This window comes from Penaeus monodon, chromosome 26 (genome assembly GCF_015228065.2).
Source record: "Penaeus monodon isolate SGIC_2016 chromosome 26, NSTDA_Pmon_1, whole genome shotgun sequence".
NCBI lineage: Eukaryota > Metazoa > Arthropoda > Malacostraca > Decapoda > Penaeidae > Penaeus > Penaeus monodon.
In genome coordinates, this window is record NC_051411.1 from 38,452,524 (window position 1) to 38,465,023 (window position 12,500).

General features: G+C 47.6%; 4 protein-coding genes across 4 annotated transcripts in view; all 4 read right to left on the reverse strand.

Moving 5' to 3' along the window:
• Nucleotides 1-2,793: 2,793 nt before the first annotated feature.
• Nucleotides 2,794-4,959, reverse strand: LOC119589692 (proline-rich protein 2-like). The gene is made up of 4 exons (XM_037938276.1): nt 4,839-4,959; nt 4,089-4,101; nt 3,235-3,788; nt 2,794-2,924 (listed from the first exon to the last, which is right to left on the reverse strand). The coding sequence occupies exons 1-4, from the start codon at nt 4,957-4,959 to the stop codon at nt 2,794-2,796; spliced, it is 819 nt and encodes a 272-aa protein (XP_037794204.1).
• A 733-nt stretch (nt 4,960-5,692) lies between these two features.
• LOC119589774 lies at nt 5,693-6,919 on the reverse strand. The gene is made up of 2 exons (XM_037938345.1): nt 6,869-6,919; nt 5,693-6,527 (listed from the first exon to the last, which is right to left on the reverse strand). Exon 2 carries the CDS (start codon nt 6,521-6,523, stop codon nt 5,936-5,938), a length of 588 nt encoding a protein of 195 aa, XP_037794273.1. The 5' UTR covers nt 6,524-6,527; nt 6,869-6,919; the 3' UTR covers nt 5,693-5,935.
• A 1,665-nt stretch (nt 6,920-8,584) lies between these two features.
• On the reverse strand, nt 8,585-9,807 carry LOC119589775. Its single transcript, XM_037938346.1, has 2 exons — nt 9,757-9,807; nt 8,585-9,419 (listed from the first exon to the last, which is right to left on the reverse strand). The coding sequence occupies exon 2, from the start codon at nt 9,413-9,415 to the stop codon at nt 8,828-8,830; it is 588 nt and encodes a 195-aa protein (XP_037794274.1). The 5' UTR covers nt 9,416-9,419; nt 9,757-9,807; the 3' UTR covers nt 8,585-8,827.
• A 1,557-nt stretch (nt 9,808-11,364) lies between these two features.
• Nucleotides 11,365-12,500, reverse strand: part of LOC119589777 — a 1,139-nt gene continuing 3 nt past the window's right edge. Inside the window, exons 1-2 of the mRNA XM_037938347.1 lie at nt 12,453-12,500; nt 11,365-12,199 (exon numbers count right to left, since the gene is read on the reverse strand). The exon at nt 12,453-12,500 is cut by the window's right edge and continues 3 nt beyond it. Of these exons, the coding sequence (XP_037794275.1) occupies nt 11,608-12,195 (588 nt within the window). The 5' untranslated portion in view covers nt 12,196-12,199; nt 12,453-12,500 and the 3' untranslated portion in view covers nt 11,365-11,607. The remainder of the gene's footprint in view (nt 12,200-12,452) is intronic.

A 12,500-nucleotide genomic window follows, 5' to 3' on the forward strand; every position in this document is an offset into this window, starting at 1 on the left:
TTTTTTTCTCTCTCTCTCTTCCCTCTTCTTTCCTTTCCCTCTTCCCTCCTCTCCTGGTCTCTCTCTCCTCTCTCTCTCTTTTTCTCTTCCTCTCTCTCCTCTCTCCCTCTTCTTTCCCTCTCTCTCTGTCTTTTTCCTCCCCTCTTCGCTCTCTCTCTCTCTTCCTCTGTCTCCTAATTTCCCTTTTTTCTCTCTCTTCCTCTTTTCCTCTCTCTTCTTTCTCTCTCTCTCTTCCTCTTTCCTCCTCTTCCTTCCTTTCCCCCTCTCTCTTCTTCCCTTCCTCTCTCTCTCCTCTTCTCTTCCCCCTCCCCCCTCCTCCTCTCTCCTCCTCTCTCTCTCCCTTCCCTCTTCTCCCTCCCTTTTCCTCTCTCTCTCTCTCTTCCTTTCTTTTCTTCTCTTCTCTCTCCTTTTCCCCTCTCTCTTCCCCTCTCTCTCTCCCCCTTACTCCCTCCCCTCCCCCCTCCCTCCCTCCCTTTTCCCCCTCCTTTTCCCTCCCTCTCTCCCCCTCCCTTCCCCCTCCCCCCCCCTTCCCCCCCTCTCCCTCCTCTCTTTTTCCCTCCCCCCTCTCTCCTCTCTCTCCTCTCCCCTCCTCTTCCTTCTCTCTCTCCTCTCTCCCCTCCCCCCCTCTTTCTCTCTCTCTTCCTCTCCTCTCTCTCTCCCCTCTCTCTCCTCTCTCCTCCTTTCCCTTCCTCCCCCTCTCCTCTCCCCCTCTCTTTTCTCTCTCCTTCTTTTTTTTTTTTCCCCTCCCTCTCTCTTCTTCCTCTTTTTCCTTCTCTCCTCCCTCCTCCTCATCTCTCTCTCTCTCTTCCTTTCTCTCCTCCTCTCTCTCTCCTTCTTTCTCCTTTCCCTCTTTCCCCCTCTCCCTCTCCCTCTCCCTCTCCCTCTCCCTCTCCCTCTCCTCCCTCCCCCCCTCTCTTTCTTCCCCCCTTTTCTCCCTCCCCTTCTTCTCGTTTCTCTCCTCTTCCTCTTTTTCTCTCCCCCCTGTCTCTCTTTTTCCCTCTCTCTCCTTCCTCTTCTCTCTCTCCTTTCTCTCTCTCTTCTCTTTCTTTTTTCTCTTCTCTCTTTTTCCCTTCTTTTTTCTCTCTCTTTCTCTTCTTCTCTTTCTCTTTTCTCTTTTCCCCCATCTCCCTCTTTCCTCTCTCTCCCTTTTTTTCCCCTCCTCTCCCCTTTTTTCCCTTTTCCCCCTCTTCTCCCCTCCTCTTCCCCCCTTCTCTTCTTTTTTCCTTTTCCCCCTCTCCTCCCCTCTCTTCTCTTTCTTTCTTTTTTCTCTCTCCCCTCTCTCTCTCTCTCTCTCTCTCTCTCTCTCTTATTAGAATTATTATTATTATTATTATTATTATTATTATTATTATTATTATTAGAATTATTTTCCTTCCATCGCAAAATCTATTTTTTAAGAAAATGTGATTTATTTACTGCATGAAATATTGATGCAAGATTCTGTTACGAAGTAGTATCTTTAACTTTTTCCTCTTTTCTTTCTTCTCCTTTTCCTTTGCTTTCCTCTTCTCTATCGTTTTCTGTCTTTAAAAAAAAAAAATAATAATAATAATAATAATAATAATATGTAACGATTTTGGCAGATTGTGAATGAGACAGAAGGACGATTTTTTTAGGATATTAATGATTATTGATAGGTAGGCATTTGATTTATGGTAGTAATTTCTGGAAGGAAAAATTATATTCAGCAGTGCCTAGAGGTAAGTTCTTCAGAAATATTCTGAAAATATATGATACGTGATTTGATATAGTATCCCCTTCAATTGTCAGCAAGAGTCATTAAAGAAAACCGTAAGTTTCATGGGTAACTACAATAAACTTGGAAATGTGTCGGTGGGGCGGGGGGGAGAAGATTTATTTTACTTTGGATATGATTGACAATTTTTATACCAAGGGTGATTTTAGTAAAATAAAACGGATGATTTGAAGGGAAAATAAAAACCCCCACACAAAATCAAATTCCCCATAAAAAAACACTAACTTATGTCTATACCCCCGTGCCATTTTTCCTTTTTTCCTCTCTCTCTCTCTCTCCCCTCTCCTCCTCTCTCTCTCTAAATTTATATTATATATATATAATATATATTATATATAATAAATTTTAATAATTTTTAATTTATATATATTATTTAAAAATATTATTATATATATTAAATATTATATATATATATATTTTTAATATTATATATATACTATATATATATTAAAATATATTTTTTTTTTTTTTTTTTTTTTTTTTTTTTTTTTTTTGTTGTGTGTGTGTGTGTGTGTGTGTGTGTGTGGGGGGGGGGGGGGTGGGGGGGGAACCGAAAATTTTAAAAAACGGGGTTTTACGAAATGAACACGCACAAAACAAAAAAACTTGAAGCCAGGAAACCGAAAAACACGAGCTACCATTAATATCATGGTGTCTTTTAATAGACAGCATGGTTGAGTTTCGTGCATCTATTCTGAAGATATCGACTATATGTACAATTATCTATTCTTACGAGGTTACTATTTTTGGTAGCAGATATGATGGGTTATGAAAGATTTACACAACTTTCATACTTTATTCAGCAAAATGTAAAAAAAATATATATATATATTCTTTGAGCACATATCCTCTGACTGAATAATAAAACAGAAAACTAAAACGTTTTCCGTCTTCTACAAGCAGAACTTTTTTATGGTTTTCTCTAACTGTTATGGCGGGATTTTACTTTTCCATCAACAAATATGAAACGAGGGTTTTTGCGGCGGGGAGGCAGGGGAAGGGGAAGGGGGGCGGGGGCGGGGACGAGGGGGCAAATGCTAGAGCTGATCGTGGGGGTTTTTCGGCGGGATTTCATGGGTGGGCGGCGTCGTCTGGGACTTAGCGTAGGTGTGGCGAGCGGCTTTAATCTTATGACGGTTTGGGAAGATCGCGTCAGTAGGGAGGGAAACTAAAAGGGTAGGTTTCATATAAAAAATTTTTTTCGCAGTAAAAATAGAATGGGCCCACAAGGCCCTTTTTTCGGGTGCCCGAGGGGAAAGGAAACTAAAACGCTTTTTCCAAGTCTCCTCCACACGTTTCCTTCTTTTATGATTTTTGGGACTGTTATGATGTTTAGATTTTTGTTTTTTTTTGAAAATATGAGCGAAAGGGTTTTCGCGGACCGAGGCCCGGCGAGGGAATGAAAAACGAGAGGCCGGCGCTAGACTGGCCGTGGGGTTTTGGGCGGGGGAGTCCCTGGTGTGGGCGGGGCGTCGTACTGGCACTTGGTAGGGGTGGGGGCGACGGAGGCGGACTTGGGCGCGGCCGGGAAAGGGGGCCGCTGGAAAAGGGCGAGGCGGGGGGTGGAGAGTGGGCTGGAGGCGCGTCGGGGCTCCCGAACAGGGGCCCTGACAGCGCCCCGTCCCTCGGCCCGCTGGTCCGAGGGGGTGGCCGACGCTCCGCAGACGGGGGGAGGCCGCAGTTGGAGGGTGGTCGGCGATCCGGGGCGGCGAAGAGGACGTCACGGCGTTTGTGAGTATCCGTCGTCGCGAGGGGGGGGCGCTTCCCTGCCGCGGCGGGCGGCGGCCGCAGCCTTGGCCCCGACCAGACCCCGGGGGGCCCAGCAGGACCGCGGCGCCCCCGACCACCGCCAGCGCCCGGGTTGGAGCGCGAGCCGAGGGTGAGGGCCGTGGGGGTGGCCGCGGCCGCCGAGGGAGAGCAGGGGGATCGGGGAGGCCGCTGGCGGAGGGGCCCGCCACCAGGGCCACGGACGCCTCGCTTTAGCTCATCGTGCGGCGGAGACGGGGGGAGGGGGGGGGGGGTTAGTGGGCCCCTTTGGGTGTTATAGAAATGAAAAATGGACCGAAAAAGAGCCCTAAAAAAATCATACAACCTTCCTTTTGTATGATTTTTAAAAAAGAAAAACTTTCATTCATATCTGTAATGCAAAAAAAAAAACAGGATCCTCTTCAAAACATTTGAGTGCCATTAAAAAGCACGGCATTCTTTTTTATTTTTCAAAAGATGAGGTTTTCTACAAAACCCCATTTTCTTCTAAGCCTTTGGGGATAATATCGTTGAGTGAACATGAATGAGGCTGAAACCCCCTTTTTTGCCCCGCCCACTCACTTGCCTCAAGTCAGTTTCTGCGATTCGGAAAGGGGGCTGGGGCGGGGAAGCTGTGATGCGGAGGAGCGCTGCGCCTCCTTTATTACGCGCGTGGGGGGAAGGGACGAGGCGGAAACTGGGGGCGTGGCTCAGGCGAAGGGTGGGCGGTCCTACGGGTCATGTACAAGGTCGCATGACGCACGCCCGCACCCAGCTCCGCCCACCCATCCTCAGCCCTCGCCTTCCTCTTCTCCGTCTCTCCTCGCGTTTCCTTCCTGTAGGGCTCAGACAAGGGCAGCAGCGAGCTCGTTCTTAGGCCTCGATAAGGGTTATCGGCATGATTCCTGATCGTTATCTTCCAAAATAAGTAATCTACTTTTTCGTAACATCTGCTATTACTCTCACTCCTGCTGTTACTAATACTAGTAAGAGCAGTCGTAGTAGTAGTGATAGTTGTAACAGCGATAGTATTACTAGTAATAGCAGTAGTAGCAGTAGTAGTAGTAATAATAATAATACTATGAGAGATGCATTTAAAGACGATTCTCATTTAGCAAAGCCAGAGACGCCTTGAAAAGTTATTGAAAATAAAGTGTTTTTTCTTCTTCTTCTCGTGCATGACAAGTGATTTCCTCTGCTTTGGCGGAAGGTGATCTCGCAATACGTGTTGTGCTTAAATGATCAAAGGTGGACCCTTAGTGTTTGCTATATCGCTGGAACATCATACCACTTTGATAAGTAAACACAAAGGAACTGCCTAAGGTTGATATCATACCTTTACACCAGTTAATCTGATCTTCTGAGGATAAACAATTGGCGTTAGGACGCCGGACACTGCATTTGACAGAATTTTCCATTGCAGGTTTGCCTTGTTCCTCTATATCTCGAACGGCCATTTTATTTTTGGTTTCAGTCTCTTGTCTTAATGTTTATTTATGTATTTATTTATTTCAATTTACGACCCATTGCGGCCAGTCTTATAAATAAGGAAAATGTGTGAAATTAGCAGTGAGAAATCAGGAAAAGGCGAGACGGTCATAGCTAAAAGGAAATAACAAAAGAAGAATTTCGGGAATTTACTAAAACGTAGGAATGCATATACGAAATATAAATTTTAATTTTGAATTACTTGATAAATGACTTTCCTAATATGAATGTCCGAGGGATGACTATAATCTCCAGACAGAAGAGATGATTTTCTAGACTATGATAATATTAAATAGCACAATATTTTAAGTTTATTGTGTTTAATTCTGTTTTTGCACTAGTAAAGTTGAGTATTTGTTTCGGTTCAGATTCATTTTTGTAATTGCTTTACCACTCTGAAAGAGAGAGAGAGAGAGAGAAAGAGAGAGAGGGAAAGGTCCCCATCGAATCATCATCTCGGCCGACCCGTCTTTGCAGTTATTTTCTTATTCATATTTCTGGCTTGGTTGCTGAGTTTTACATTTTTTTTAATCCTTTTAATTTGATGTAATAAAGGCACATCGTGTAGTCATGTTTGAAACATGTCAAACTTGGTGTTATAAAGTAATTTTATTATTGGGTTTACAGCTGGTATTTTAATGACCTTAATGCTTATGACGGTTGGAAGATCTGCGTTAACAGGCAGAGCACTAAAGGACAGTGTTTCATATAAAAGGTTTATTTCGCAAGTACAAAAATAGAATGGCCCACAAGGCCTTTCCTCCTTCGGCTGCCTGAGGAAACGGAAAACTAAAACGCTTCCCGAAGTCTCCTCCACGCGTGGCTCTTTATGATTTTTGGGACTGTTATGATGGTTTAGATTTTATGTTTTTTGTGAAAATATGAAGCGAGGGTTTTCGCGGACACGAGGCCCGGGCGAGGGAATGAAGTCGACGAGGCCCGGCGCTAGAGCTGGCCGTGGGCGTTGCGGCGGAGGATGTCCATGGTGTGGGCGGCGTCGTACTGGCACTTAGCGTAGGTGTGGGCACAGACGGAGGCGGACTTGGAGGCGCGGCCGAGGAAGGCGGCCAGCTGGAAGGGCGAGGCGGGGCTGGAGACGTGGTCGTGGGAGGCGACGTCGGGGCTCCCGAACAGGGCCATGATCAGCGCCTCGTCCTCGGCCAGCTGGTCCGAGGGCGTGGCCGACAGCTCGCAGACGAGGCGGAGGCCGCAGTTGGAGCGGTGGTCGAGCGATCCGGCGGCGGCGAAGAGGACGTCGACGGCGTTGTGTGAGTATCCGTCGTCAGCGAGGGCGGGGGCGCTCCTCCTGCCGCGGCGGGCGGCGGCCGCAGCCTTGGCCGCGACCAGACCCGCGGCGCCCAGCAGGACCGCGGCGCCCCCGACCACCGCCAGCGCCGGGTTAGAGACGCTGACGCCGAGGGTGAGGGCCGTGGTGGTGGCCGCGGCCGCCGAGGAGGAGAGCAGGAGGATCGGGGAGGCCGCGTGCAGGAGGCCGGCCACCAGGGCCACGGACAGCCATCGCTTCAGCTGCATCGGGCTGGCGGGAGACGGGGGGAGGGGGGGGGGCGTTAGTGGTGCCTTTGGGTGTTATAGAAAGTGAGAGATGGACCGAAAAAGAGCCAACTAATAAATCATACTAATATTTTTTTTCGTAATGATTTTTAAACAGAAAACAATTCATTCATACTTGTAATGGAAAAAAATATATAAATGGGCTCCTCTTTCAAGTAATTAGAGTGCCATTATAAAAGCACAGTCGTTTTTCATGTTTTTCAAATGATGAGGTTGCTACACCGATTACTTCTAAGGCCTTTGGGGCATAAATATCGTTGAGTGAACATGAAATGAGGCTGAAACTCCTTAGCCCCGCCCACTCACTTGCACTCTGAAGTCAGTTCTGCGATTCGGGAGGAGGCTGGGTCGGGGAAGCTGTGATGCGGAGGAGCAGCTGCGCCTCCTTATATACGCGCGTGGGCGAAGGGAGCGAGGCGGAAACTGGGGGCGTGGCTCAGGCGAAGAGTGGGCGGTCCTACGGGTCATGTACAAGGTCGCATGACGCACGCCCGCACCCAGCTCCGCCCACCCATCCTCAGCCCTCGCCTTCCTCTTCTCCGTCTCTCCTTCTCGCGCTTCCTTCCTGTAGGGCTCAGACAAGGGCAGCAGCGAGCTCGTTCTTAGGCCTCGATAAGGGTTATCGGCATGATTCCTGATCGTTATCTTCCAAAATAAGTAATCTACTTTTTCGTAACATCTGCTATTACTCTCACTCCTACTGTTACTAATACTAGTAAGAGCAGTCGTAGTAGTAGTAGTAGTAATACTATGAGAGATGCATTTAAAGACGATTCTCATTTAGCAAAGCCAGAGACGCCTTGAAATGTTATTGAAAATAGAGTTTTTTTCTTCTCATGCATGATAAGTGATTTCCTCTGCTTTGGCGGAAGGTGATCTCGCAATACGTGCTGTGCTTAAATGATCAAAGGTGGACCCTTAGTGTTTGCTATATCGCTGGAACATCATACCACTTTGATAAGTAAACACATAGGAACTGCTTAAGGTTGATATCATACCTTTACACCAGTTAATCTGATTTTCTTCTGAGGTTAAACTATTGGCGTTAGGTTTCGGACAATGCATTTGACAGAATTTTCCATTGCAGGTTTGCCTTTTTCCTCTATATCTCGAACGGCCATTTTATTTTTGGTTTCAGTCTTTTCCTTTGATGTTTATTTATATAATTATTTATTTCAATTTACGACCCATTGCGGCCAGTCTGAGAAATAAGGAAAATGTGTGAAATTAGGAGTGAGAAATCAGGAAAAGGCGAGACGGTCAGTGGCATAGCTAAAAGGGAAATGGCAAAAAAGAATTTCGGGAATTTACTGAAATATAGGAATGCTTATACAAAATATATATTATAATTTTGAATTTCTTGATAAATGACTGCTAATATGAATGTCCGAGAGACGACTATAATCTCCAGACAGAAGAGATGGTTTTCTAGACTACGATAATATTAAACAGCACAATATTTTAAGTTTATTGTGTTTAATTCTGTTTTTTTTTTTTTCGCACTGGTAAAGTTGAATATTTGTTTCGGTTCAGATTAGCATTTTTGTAATTGATTTACCACTCCGAAAGACAGAGGGAGAGAGAGAGAGAGGGAGAGAGAAAGAGAGAGAGAGAGAAAGAAAGAGAGAGAGAAAGAGAGAGAGAGAGAGAGACAGAGGGAGGGAGAGAGAGAGAGAGAGAGAGAGAGAGAGAGAGAGAGAGAGAGAGAGACAGAGGGAGAGAGGGGGGGAGGAAGGGAAAGGTCCCCATCGAATCATCCTTTCGGCCGACCTGTCTCTGCAATCATTTTTTTATTCATATTTCTGGCTGGATCTGCTTCGTGGTCGCTGAGTTTTACATTTTTTTTAATCCTTTTAATCTGATGCAATAAAGGCACATCGTGTAGTCATGTTCGAAACATGTCAAACTTGGTCTTACAAGGTAATTTTGTTATTGGATTTACAGCTGGTATTTTCATGTCGACCTTAATGATTATGACGGTTGGAAGATCTGCGTTAATAGGCAGGAAACTAAAGGACAGTGTTTCATATAAAAGGTTTATTTCGCAAGTACAAAAATAGAATGGACCACAAGGTCTTTCCTCCTTCGGCTGCCTGAGGAAACGGAAAACTAAAACGCTTCCCGAAGTCTCCTCCACACGTGACTCTTTATGATTTTTGGGACTGTTATAAAGGTTTAGATTTTATGTTTTTTGTGAAAATATGAAGCGAGGGTTTTCGCGGACACGAGGCCCGGGCGAGGGAATGAAGTCGACGAGGCCCGGCGCTAGAGCTGGCCGTGGGCGTTGCGGCGGAGGATGTCCATGGTGTGGGCGGCGTCGTACTGGCACTTAGCGTAGGTGTGGGCACAGACGGAGGCGGACTTGGAGGCGCGGCCGAGGAAGGCGGCCAGCTGGAAGGGCGAGGCGGGGCTGGAGACGTGGTCGTGGGAGGCGACGTCGGGGCTCCCGAACAGGGCCATGATCAGCGCCTCGTCCTCGGCCAGCTGGTCCGAGGGCGTGGCCGACAGCTCGCAGACGAGGCGGAGGCCGCAGTTGGAGCGGTGGTCGAGCGATCCGGCGGCGGCGAAGAGGACGTCGACGGCGTTGTGTGAGTATCCGTCGTCAGCGAGGGCGGGGGCGCTCCTCCTGCCGCGGCGGGCGGCGGCCGCAGCCTTGGCCGCGACCAGACCCGCGGCGCCCAGCAGGACCGCGGCGCCCCCGACCACCGCCAGCGCCGGGTTGGAGACGCTGACGCCGAGGGTGAGGGCCGTGGTGGTGGCCGCGGCCGCCGAGGAGGAGAGCAGGAGGATCGGGGAGGCCGCGTGCAGGAGGCCGGCCACCAGGGCCACGGACAGCCATCGCTTCAGCTGCATCGTGCTGGCGGGAGACGGGGGGAGGGGGGGGGCGTTAGTGGTGCCTTTGGGCGTTATAGAAAGTGAGAGATGGACCGAAAAAGAGCCAACTGCTAAATCATACTAATCCTTCCTTTCGTAATGATTTTTAAACAGAAAACATTTCATTCATATCTGTAATGCACAAAAAAAAAACAGGATCCTCTTTCAAGCAATTAGAGTGCCATTATAAAAGCACGGTCATTCTTCATATTTTTCAAATGATGAGGTTGCTACACCGATTACTTCTAAGGCCTTTGGGGCATAAATATCGTTGAGTGAACATGAAATGAGGCTGAAACTCCTTTGCCCCGCCCACTCACTTGCACTCTGAAGTCAGTTCTGCGATTCGGAAGGAGGCTGGGTCGGGGAAGCTGTGATGCGGAGGAGCAGCTGCGCCTCCTTATATACGCGCGTGGGCGAAGGGAGCGAGGCGGAAACTGGGGGCGTGGCTCAGGCGAAGGGTGGGCGGTCCTACGGGTCATGTACAAGGTCGCATGACGCACGCCCGCACCCAGCTCCGCCCACCCATCCTCAGCCCTCGCCTTCCTCTTCTCCGTCTCTCCTCGCGTTTCCTTCCTGTAGGGCTCAGACAAGGGCAGCAGCGAGCTCGTTCTTAGGCCTCGATAAGGGTTATCGGCATGATTCCTGATCGTTATCTTCCAAAATAAGTAATCTACTTTTTCGTAATATCTGCTATTACTCTCACTCCTGCTGTTACTAATACTAGTAAGAGCAGTCGTAGTAGTAGTGATAGTTGTAACAGCGATAGTATTACTAGTAATAGCAGTAGTAGCAGTAGTAGTAGTAATAATAATAATACTATGAGAGATGCATTTAAAGACGATTCTCATTTAGCAAAGCCAGAGACGCCTTGAAAAGTTATTGAAAATAAAGTGTTTTTTCTTCTTCTTCTCGTGCATGACAAGTGATTTCCTCTGCTTTGGCGGAAGGTGATCTCGCAATACGTGTTGTGCTTTAATGATCAAAGGTGGACCCTTAGTGTTTGCTATATCGCTGGAACATCATACCACTTTGATAAGTAAACACAAAGGAACTGCCTAAGGTTGATATCATACCTTTACACTAGTTAATCTGATCTTCTGAGGATAAACAATTGGCGTTAGGACGCCGGACACTGCATTTGACAGAATTTTCCATTGCAGGTTTGCCTTGTTCCTCTATATCTCGAACGGCCATTTTATTTTTGGTTTCAGTCTCTTGTCTTAATGTTTATTTATGTATTTATTTATTTCAATTTACGACCCATTGCGGCCAGTCTTATAAATAAGGAAAATGTGTGAAATTAGCAGTGAGAAATCAGGAAAAGGCGAGACGGTCATAGCTAAAAGGAAATAACAAAAGAAGAATTTCGGGAATTTACTAAAACGTAGGAATGCATATACGAAATATAAATTTTAATTTTGAATTACTTGATAAATGACTTTCCTAATATGAATGTCCGAGGGATGACTATAATCTCCAGACAGAAGAGATGATTTTCTAGACTATGATAATATTAAATAGCACAATATTTTAAGTTTATTGTGTTTAATTCTGTTTTTGCACTAGTAAAGTTGAGTATTTGTTTCGGTTCAGATTCATTTTTGTAATTGCTTTACCACTCTGAAAGAGAGAGAGAGAGAGAAAGAGAGAGAGGGAAAGGTCCCCATCGAATCATCATCTCGGCCGACCCGTCTTTGCAGTTATTTTCTTATTCATATTTCTGGCTTGGTCGCTGAGTTTTACATTTTTTTTAATCCTTTTAATTTGATGTAATAAAGGCACATCGTGTAGTCATGTTTGAAACATGTCAAACTTGGTGTTATAAAGTAATTTTATTATTGGGTTTACAGCTGGTATTTTAATGACCTTAATGCTTATGACGGTTGGAAGATCTGCGTTAATAGGCAGGAAACTAAAGGACAGTGTTTCATATAAAAGGTTTATTTCGCAAGTACAAAAATAGAATGGCCCACAAGGCCTTTCCTCCTTCGGCTGCCTGAGGAAACGGAAAACTAAAACGCTTCCCGAAGTCTCCTCCACGCGTGGCTCTTTATGATTTTTGGGACTGTTATGATGGTTTAGATTTTATGTTTTTTGTGAAAATATGAAGCGAGGGTTTTCGCGGACACGAGGCCCGGGCGAGGGAATGAAGTCGACGAGGCCCGGCGCTAGAGCTGGCCGTGGGCGTTGCGGCGGAGGATGTCCATGGTGTGGGCGGCGTCGTACTGGCACTTAGCGTAGGTGTGGGCGCAGACGGAGGCGGACTTGGAGGCGCGGCCGAGGAAGGCGGCCAGCTGGAAGGGCGAGGCGGGGCTGGAGACGTGGTCGTGGGAGGCGACGTCGGGGCTCCCGAACAGGGCCATGATCAGCGCCTCGTCCTCGGCCAGCTGGTCCGAGGGCGTGGCCGACAGCTCGCAGACGAGGCGGAGGCCGCAGTTGGAGCGGTGGTCGAGCGATCCGGCGGCGGCGAAGAGGACGTCGACGGCGTTGTGTGAGTATCCGTCGTCAGCGAGGGCGGGGGCGCTCCTCCTGCCGCGGCGGGCGGCGGCCGCAGCCTTGGCCGCGACCAGACCCGCGGCGCCCAGCAGGACCGCGGCGCCCCCGACCACCGCCAGCGCCGGGTTAGAGACGCTGACGCCGAGGGTGAGGGCCGTGGTGGTGGCCGCGGCCGCCGAGGAGGAGAGCAGGAGGATCGGGGAGGCCGCGTGCAGGAGGCCGGCCACCAGGGCCACGGACAGCCATCGCTTCAGCTGCATCGTGCTGGCGGGAAGGAGGGAAGTCAGCATTGCGGAAAGTGAGATCTATAAGGGCACGAGGGCTGAATGGAGCTATCGCCAGAGGAGGATTTTCGTATGATGGAATTATTTGACTATTATTTATCGTTGCGTTAGTTTATTGTAACACCTTAAGATAAAAAAATGTGCATAAATACAAAGACATACACATATATGATGAAATATTCAAAGAGTAAAATTTACAACCCATGATACCATGGTGTAACTCAAACTCTTACTTGCACTCTGAAGTAGGATCTGCGATTCAGGAGAAGACCGCGGCCGGG

Excerpts from the sequence above, each read along its gene's own strand:
- LOC119589692 (XM_037938276.1), bottom strand. The coding sequence starts at position 4,959 with ATGGCCGTTCGAGATATAGAGGAACAAGGCAAACCTGCAATGGAAAAT. Across the intron at positions 2,925-3,234 it reads CCCACCCCTACCAAGTGCCA|TTTCCCTCCCTACTGACGCG; the intron begins GTACGACGCCCC and ends CTACCCTTTTAG.
- LOC119589774 (XM_037938345.1), bottom strand. The coding sequence starts at position 6,523 with ATGCAGCTGAAGCGATGGCTGTCCGTGGCCCTGGTGGCCGGCCTCCTG.
- LOC119589775 (XM_037938346.1), bottom strand. The coding sequence starts at position 9,415 with ATGCAGCTGAAGCGATGGCTGTCCGTGGCCCTGGTGGCCGGCCTCCTG.